Consider the following 9,481-nt stretch of genomic DNA (forward strand, 5'->3'; position numbering starts at 1 on the left):
ACCTCACAATGCCAAACGACTAAAATCAAGCGCCTTTACAATCTCTCTCTCTCTCTCTCTCTCTCTCTCTCTCTCTCTCTCTCTCTCTCACACACACACACACACACACGCACGCACGCACGCACACAATGCCAAACGACTAAAATCAAACGCCATTACAATCTCTCTCTCTCTCTCTCTCTCTCTCTCTATCTCTATCTCACACACACACACACACACACACACACACACACACACACACACACACACAATCCCTCTCTGCCTCCCTGTTGAGAAACACATTTATAACTGTTATAACTGCTCACACGTTTATGAAAGAAGTGCCTTGTGACGGGTGACCACTCGCTCTGTGTGACTGGCGATGATTCGTCAGTTTCCAACCGGAGTCTGTGAAATGAACGCAATTTCTGGTTGCTGACCTACCCCCGCCTGTTAGCAAACAGATCACGAAGGACTGGACAGTAGAGTCCTTCTGACCTTTACGTCCTTGACCCTGACCTCTCCCAGGCCTCAGCCTCTTCCCCCCCCCAACCCCCCCCCCCCACCCCCAATTCACCGCCCCCCCCCCCCCCTCCTACTCCCTTCACACACACACACACACGCACGCATGCACACTGTGACACACACGCACGCACGCACACACACACACACACAGACACGCACGTTCGCATACGCGCGCGTGCGTCAGCACACACACACACACACACACACACACATACACGGGAGTTGCTAAATAAGTGCATGTATGTCAAAATTGAGCCCGTACAAGCCAAGACGTGATTGCTTACGGTGTGTGTGCGCCTGGGCTGCATGTGTGTGTGTGTGTGTGTGCGCGCGCGCGCGCGCGCGTGTGCTTGTGTTCATGTGTGTGTGCTTAAACCCAAACTTGAAATAAACCACACATAAAACTAAAATACATCCCGACTCAGAATTTGCACCAATATTTTTTTGTTGTTGTTGCTTTCTTTTGATAGCCCTTGCACTTTTTTTTTTTTTTTTAACGAATCTGTTTCGTTCCTCTTCGCAGGCCAACCAAAAGCGAAAGTGAGTTTCCTTACTGGTGACGTCACAACCTTTTCAAAATGGCGGCCCCTATGGGTATCCGAGGTATAACATTTAAATAACGTGTTGTTGTTGTTGTTGTTTTTCAATATATACATTCATGTGCTTTAAAAGGTGTCGGACGAGCCATAACTAACCAAAAATTTATCTATGTAAGCCATAAATGACAAACCACTTTGTGTCCCCTTTTAGACTACTAAACCTTTCCACAAACTGAAGTGAAGATCAGTCACTGGATCACATCTGACACTTGAAAAGCACCACCCAAAGTGGCCAGAACAGATCCATCATACTCTTGTTCTTATACTCCTACTACAACAACTGCTACTACTACTACCACTGACGATAACAATCAGTAATTATCAGAGGACGAAAATATATTTGATGTTAATAGTGGATACTTAGCGCGTTCTGGAGACGTTAATATGGAGATGTTAATATGGATACTAAAATAGCGCGTTCCGGAGACGTTTTCCCTTGCAACACCTGTGGGAAGTGCTGCGCATCCAGAATCGGCCTCTTCTCCCATACGAGGACACACACCGACAGATAAGCCTGCCTGCCTACTCATCCGTCGGTCCGGCGACGGGAGACTCCAACAACACGGCGCGTATCCTCAGTTAGAGACCAAACTCTAAGCGCTTTACAAAGAGTCATTTGCACAACAGACTGACTCAGTACCTGGGTAGAGCCGCCGGACTGACAGCAGCCATTGGGCTCTCGTCATTCGTTTCCTGTGCACGTCATTCAATCAGGTTTCAGCCACGCACATGCGCACACACCGTCACAAAGACGTGTAACATTCCACGTGCATGACCGTTTTGTTCATTATTCCCGCCTTGAAGCCAGCCATACTCCGTTGTTGTTGTTGTTGTTTTTTTTGGGGGGTGTTGTTGTTGTTTTTTTGTTTGTTTTGTTTTGTTTTTCGCGGGTGTGTATGCTAGGTATATTCTTGTTTCCATAACCCACTGAAAGCTGTGACACGGGTTACTGGATCTTTAATCCACTGAAAGCTGACAGTGACATGGATTACTGGATCTTTAACGCCCGTATTTGATCTTTTCCAAGCGTATACACGCGATGGCTGGTTATGGGTACTAGTAGGTCTGCACATATGTTGACCTGGGAGATCAGAAAAATCTCCACCTTCATCCACCAGGTGCTACACGACGAGGATCGAACCATAAAAAAACAAACTACTCGGGCATGCATCCATGCTCTAACTCCCCATTTGACCACCGAACCCGACCGCGACGCAACTGCCATAAGCGCACGTGCAGCGTCAGAGAGGATATATGGCAGAAGGTATGTACCCTTGGCCTTTCACTCTCCTCAAAAAAACAGACCTGGGGGTGCTGGTGTGGGGAGATAGCTACACCCACACCCACACCCCTCGCCCCTCTCCTCCGGCCTCCGCCCCCTTTGTGACTGTTCGCCGTCTGTTCTGTGTGTTAATCCATTCTGGTAGACCTACCCCCTGCACACACACACACACACACACACACACACACACACTTGCGCGCACACATAGACACACCGTAAGTGCATACTCTCTCTCTCTCTCTCTCTCTCTCCAAAGCATGTTGGCATTGCATGTTCTAAGAACTCTCTCTCCCTCTCCCTCTTTCTGTGTGTGTGTGTGTGTGTGTGTGTGTGTACGTGTGCGAGCCCGCATTCGTGTGTTTCTGGCGAAGAGAGAGAGACAGAGAAACTGAGGCTCGGGCTTTGAATCAGATGCAAACTATCATGATTATGCCAATGTCATAAGAAAACTTACAGGATAAGAAAGGACGTGAAACAAACACAGAAAGTAAACCAGCTTGGACAGCTTTGATTTGAACAAGTTTGTGTGAACCGCTGGACAACCACTGGAAAACCCAGATACACATCACAGAGTCTGACAGTTTCAGTTTCAGTTTTTCAAAGAGGAGTCACAGCGTTCGGACAAATCGCATAATACGTTACACCACATCATTTAGGCAGATGCCTGACAGCAGCATTACCCAACGGGCTTGTCAGACCTCGAGTTCATGCTTATCATATTTGTGTACCTATCAGAGTGGATCTCCTTTTACCTAATTTTGCCAGAGGACAACACTCTCGTTGTCATCGGTTGTCATCGGTTCTTTTTCAGTGCGTCAAGTGCGCGTGCTGCACACGGGACCTCGGTTTATCGTCTCATCCGAAAGACTAGATGCTCAGTTTGATTTTCCAGTTAAACTGGGGAGACAGGGCGAGAGTAGGATTCGAACCCACACCGTCACGGACTCTGTATTGGCAGCTGAGCGTCTTAACTATTGTGTCACCTTCCTCCCAGAAAACAAGAACAAAGACAGGTTAACAGAAATACAGACGAAGAAAGAAACCTCTTCATTCAGATCACAGTAACGGCTGACCCGACACAAACTGTTCACCTTCGCACTATCCGTCCATCTCTCCTTCCCTTTTCCCCGAACAAACCTGCCACTAACAGTGCCACTATACACAGCGCAGCCGGAGAAAAGTTACAGTCTCTGCCGCTGGCTCACACAAAAACTGTTACGTGGAAGATAAAACCGATGTGCACACAAGTGCCACACTTAGTTCGTATTCAGGGAGGTTTGCTTTCGGCGGAAATTTGCAGGTGGGACGATCCTGGAAAGTTTTTTTTCTTTTTTTAATGGTGTAAATCTTTTCTTCTTTTTTTCTGTAATATGGCCATGTTTTCCAAAGAATGTTGTGAATAGGTTTTGCGTTTGGAGCGGCCTAAGTGTAGGAATACTATAGTTATCCAGACAATGGGAGACAACATTTTTGTTGCAATAATTCCTTTTTCTTTGTGAATGGTATGTGAAAGTGTGAAAAATATAGGAATGATCGGAAAGGAAGGAAGGAAAATGAATGTGCTTGGATAGTGCTTTCGTGATCAGTTCAAATTGCTGGTAGATGTTGTGTAAAGTTCATATACCAAAGGTCGCCGTCTTGAAACAACGTCTATGGGTCCATGCATCTATGATTCCTAAGCTTATGTGAGCTAAATTCTTGATATGCTGGTTCTTAAAGCTTCTCGTGTTCTTGGTATTGTTCTCCCACCTTACCCATGTTATTTTATATACGGTTTTTAAGAATGCTATAGGAACCCTGCCTTTGATGGAAAGATAAGTATCGGTAAAAAGAAGCCGTCTATCATCATCACAGTAAGCATCATCGTTATCATCACTGTCGACTGGCTTATAAACAGTATGATTCAAATTGATCGCTTTTTTTCTGGGACATCCAGAGAACCGGCAAACACCACGCGTTACGTGGTTGCTCGTAGATTATCCTTAGTCAGCATTTCAAGATTGGACGCACATGCTCCATGTATGTTCAACAAAAAGTCTTTTGTTAAAAAAAAAACACACGAAAAAAAAAAACCCAACTCATATACACTTTCATATAAACATATTACTTGTCTGTGTGAGTATTCAAAACAAAATAACAGACTATTCAAAAAATTATCAGAAGCGCTTGCTACGCCTGATATCCTTAAACTTGTCTCGAAATCATTACACAAGCCTTTGTGAACGCCTATTGTATTTCGCATTTACAGCTTGATTATGCCGAAGCAATAAAACATCTTATTCCTTCTTTGTTTGGTTTAGAATGGTGAGATCAGTGCAGAAATCCCCTCTGTGATGAAATGAAAGACTGATACTGTGTCTGCGAGATTATTCTTCGGACCCACATGGTAAATTCAAACGCTTGTGCTGGTGCATGGTCGTCTGTGCGTAGCGTTGGGTTACGCTGCTGGTCAGGCATCTGCTTGGCAGATGTGGTGTGGCGTATATGGATTTGTCCGAACGCAGTGACGTCTCCTTGAGCTACTGAAACTGATACTGAAACTTGTCCTACAAAATCAGCAAGGAACTCAGAACGCTTGGATCTTCACCTTTTTAACACCGTAACAACAGTTGTCATAAAACATAAAAGTTTCTTCTATACTGAAACAGTCACCATCCATAAAGAAACCTGTTTTTAAAAAAGTAAACCCAAAACTTTATGGTGTACTGAAACCATCACAAAAGTGTTAACTAAAGAAGCCCCAAACTTTCTGGTGTGCATTGACACTGTCACGACACACATCACCACCTACAAAGGTGGGGTAAAAGAAAAAAAAATTATATATATATACATATAAAGTTTCTGCCGTATTCGGAAGCCGTGTTCTCCACCATGGGCTCCGCCTCACCGCCCACCGCCGACGACCAGTCCGGCACCACCTCCTCGTCATCGTCATCCTTGGACACCAGCACCCTAGTGATGGCGGCAGCAGTTCTGCTGGGTACCCTGTACGTCCTCCGACACTACCACGCCAGCCGCCAATACCCGCCTGGCCCTCGCGGGGTGCCCTTGCTCGGGTACCTGGACATCCTGTGGTCCGCTGACCGGCGCAAGCTGCTGTCGGACCTGAGGAAGCAGTACGGGGACGTCCTCTCCCTGCCCGTGGGGTGTCGGCTGGTGGTGGTGGTCAGCGGCGTGGACGCCCTCAGAAAGGTGTTCGTGCAGCAAGGGTCCTCCTTCCTCCACAGGCCGCCAGTGTTCGCCGCTGTCACCCATGGTGGTGGGGGTGGGGGTGGAGGTCAAGGAGGGAAAGGTGAGGTTTGTGTTGGTGGTGTCGGTGTGTGTGTTTGTGTTTGTTGATGCGGATGTGGGGAGGTTTGTGTTTTTGTGGGGGTGGGGGAGGAGGGAAAGGTGAGAGTTGTAGTGGTGATGGTGGTGGTGTTTGTGTTTGTGTTTGTTGATGTGGATATGGGGAGGTTTGTGTTTTGGTGGTGGTGGTGGTGGTTTTTTTTGTGTTTTTTTTTCGGGGTTGTTTTGTCTGGTGTTTGATTAGTTGATGGACTGGTTTGTTTTCCCCTTTTGTTTTTCAGAATTCTGTAGACAAATCCACTTCGATAGGAAAAACAAATATAACTGCACGCAAGGAAAAAAAAGGGGGGGGTGGCCCTGTAGTGTAGTGACGCGCTCTCCCTGGGGAGAGCAGCCCGAATTTCACACAGAGAAATCTGTTGTGATGAAAAGAAAAACAAATACAAATATGTATATACACACACACAATATATATATATATATATGTGTGTGTGTGTGTGTGTGTGTGTGTGTGTGTGTGTGTGCACGCACACATGCTTGCATACGTACATGCATACACACGTATACAAACACCAAGACACAATAATACACAAGCATCACTAAATTTCTGTCGGACATAAGCTCCGTATTTTACGACCCAACCATCCAAATCATGTGGCACCCAAGCAACCGTTGCTTTGAAGTCACCCGAGTTTTATAACCCAGCCACCCGTCCTACTGGTGCAGGGGTGGGTTGCAAAAGCGAACTCAATAACAGGGCTAAGTTTGCTTAATCGTTAAGAAAAATCCTAACTCCACGGTAAAATCCATTTATTTAGGAACATGCTTAACTCTTCCCCTTCTTCTTCGTTCGTGGGCTGCAACTCCCACGTTCACTCCTAAGTACACGAGTGGGCTTTTACGTGTGTGACCGTTTTCACCCCGCCATGTAGGCAGCCACACTCCGTTTTCGGGGGTATTCTTCACTCTAAGCAAACTTAGCGCTGCAAACACCACCCTCATACAACCCGGCCCAAGTCCCATGCGCCTATTCCCGTCTAACCTATTCTTTGATCAAACTGCCACCCTCAACGGCCTCTTTTGACTCTGTCCTGTTTAGCCTACTCTTTGATCACACTGCCACCCTCAATGGCCTTTTTTGACTCTGTCCTGTTTAGCCTACTCTTTGATCACACTGCCACCCTCAATGGCCTCTTTTGACTCTGTCCTGTTTAGCCTACTCTTTGATCACACTGCCACCCTCAATGGCCTCTTTTGACTCTGTCCCGTTTAGCCTACTCTTTGATGGCACTGTCACCCTCAATGGCCTTTTTTGACTCTGTCCTGTTTAGCCTACTCTTTGATCACACTGCCACCCTCAATGGCCTCTTTTGACTCTGTCCCGTTTAGCCTACTCTTTGTTCACACTGCCACCCTCAATAGCCTCGTTTGACTCTGTCCCCTGTAGCCTACTTATCTGTCCTGATTCGCCTCTCTGTCTCTGTCTCTCTTATACACATACTTATAAATGCGCACTGATGCACATAGCATCATCAGCTCTTATCAACACTTCTAAATCTCTTTGGTCTTCAAACAGGGCGAAATGTCTAAAAAGCTTCTTTTTTTTTTTCTTTTTTTTTTAGTGGAGTGACTTCCAAGCTAACACCATACTGTTTGGCTTCGGATCAAGCCTTGTCAGTGTCCAAAAACCAAGAGAGGCGGCCACACATTTTGTCGTATTAAAATTACCTATACCATCATTAACACAAGGGACTGCAACAACAATGAAGAAAATGAGCTTTCTGATGTTAGTTGTTTTGTTTTGTTTGTTGTTGTTTTTTTAACACACAGACACGCGCGCACAATACAACACAAACATAGCAACAGAGTACACAGGCGAACTACTGGAAAGAGGCGAATCGGAATCACCAGTTTAGTGGAAGGCGTCTACAGAAGGTGCACAGTGTGATGGCAATCTGGGGCCTTTGGACACGAAGGCTAAGCTCACAAATCTGCAGTCGGACCCCAACGATATATATATATATATATATATATATATATATATAATTGTGTGTGTGTGTGTGTGTGTGTGTGTGTGTGTGTGTGTGTGTGTGTATCTGTCACTACACACACACACACACACACACACACACGGACGCACGCACACACACACACACACACATATATATATATATATATATATATATGTATATATACACATATATATATATACATATACATATATATATATATATATATATATATATATATATATATGCAGAACGTAGCCCCTGCGCAACACACCTGTGTTAGAAAGAACAGTCAGAGATGGGCAACGTCAATGGTACAAGTGCAGCGATTGTTGACGTCATACAGGTGCTAAGCTATGCAAACTATGCAGACACCCACACTCCACTCTCGCGCCCTCCTACGCCCCGCCCTTCCCTCCCTCCCTTCCCTGCCCCCCCACACCACACCATCATGCTCTCAAAGCACTGTTGCGGAACATAAACTCGGCTCTCAGCACTGATGCCCCAGAATGGTAGCAACAGAGCTGCAGAAGAAAAGCACGTTCAACACGCATGCATGTTTTGCACCGGAAACAGCGTCGACTTCCTTTGCTCAACGAACGAAGCGTGGTGTGCATCATTATCATCGTGTCTGCAGACTTGTGGGGAACCCGGAAAAACGAAAACAAAACTATGGCGGGATACGCAAGATCACCAGATGTTTTTTTGCACTAGCTGTTCATAATTGTGCTTTCAAAGAGAAAGACAGAGAGAGAGAATGAGCAGAGAGGGGGGAGTAGAGAGACGGAGGAGACTGAGATTTAGGAAGGAGAGAGAGGGGGGGGGGGGGGGGGGGGGCTCTAGGCATTAAAGATTGCGTTTCTATCTCCTCTTTTTTTCTTTTCTTTTTTTTTTCTTTTTTTTTTCTTTTCGTTTTTTTAGTTGACATTTTCGTATGTGTTTTTAAAACAACTATCGATTTTGCAAACCTTCCATGTACAACCTGTGTTTATTGTTGCTTTTGTTCGTTCTTTTTTTTCTTCCTTTATCTATTTTTTAAATTTTCTTTTCTTTTTTGGTGGGGAGGTTGCTGTTTTTTTGTGTTTTTTTGTTATTCATTTTTTCGTACTTTTTGGGTGTTTTTTTTTTTAATTCTTATCTTATCTCTATATAGTTTCAGTCAATCAGTTATCGGGGTTTCAAACTGTAAGCATTTCATAAAGAACATACAGAAACAGTTCCTGTGCGTGCGACAATCGCCCTCAGTTTAATTCAATACACACTTTTCTCCCAGCTTTTAGCAGTCTGACCCTTTGGCAGCAGGGACGTGGCAGATGAAGGGTGGAACATGTAGAACAAGAGAGGCAAAGCCTTCAAGACTCAATTGTGATAAATTAAGTCCCCTAGTATTAATTACAGAGTACTTTCCCTTCTTTACTATCTGCACCAAAACGTTTGCAAAATAAATAAAACTTCCATGCTTAGCAAAAGAAGTTCCTGTTTGAACAAAAAATGATAATAATGACTGCTCTTGTTGTTGGGTCAGAATATCAGATCAAAGTGCCAAGTTTAGAGAATACAAAAAATATAAATATAACAGTAAATGCAGTTTGCATATAATTAGGCTTCATTTTTTTTTTTTTTTTTTTTTGTGCCCATCCCAGAGGTGCACTATTGTTTTAAACAAGATGACTGGAAAGAACTGAATTTTTCCTATTTTTATGCCTAATTTGGTGTCAACTGACAAAGTATTTGCAGAGAAAATGTCAATGTTAAAGTTTACCACGGACACACAGACACACAGACACACACACACACAC

At 44.7% G+C, this 9,481-nt stretch overlaps 1 protein-coding gene across 1 annotated transcript in view; it reads left to right on the forward strand.

Moving 5' to 3' along the window:
- The first annotated feature begins 3,666 nt into the window (after positions 1–3,666).
- Positions 3,667–9,481, forward strand: part of LOC143298262 (cytochrome P450 2J5-like) — a 40,455-nt gene continuing 34,640 nt past the window's right edge. Inside the window, exons 1-2 of the mRNA XM_076611077.1 lie at positions 3,667–3,685; positions 4,686–5,677. Of these exons, the coding sequence (XP_076467192.1) occupies positions 5,257–5,677 (421 nt within the window). The 5' untranslated portion in view covers positions 3,667–3,685; positions 4,686–5,256. The remainder of the gene's footprint in view (positions 3,686–4,685; positions 5,678–9,481) is intronic.

The sequence above is a fragment of the Babylonia areolata genome, chromosome 23 (assembly GCF_041734735.1).
Source record: "Babylonia areolata isolate BAREFJ2019XMU chromosome 23, ASM4173473v1, whole genome shotgun sequence".
NCBI lineage: Eukaryota > Metazoa > Mollusca > Gastropoda > Neogastropoda > Buccinidae > Babylonia > Babylonia areolata.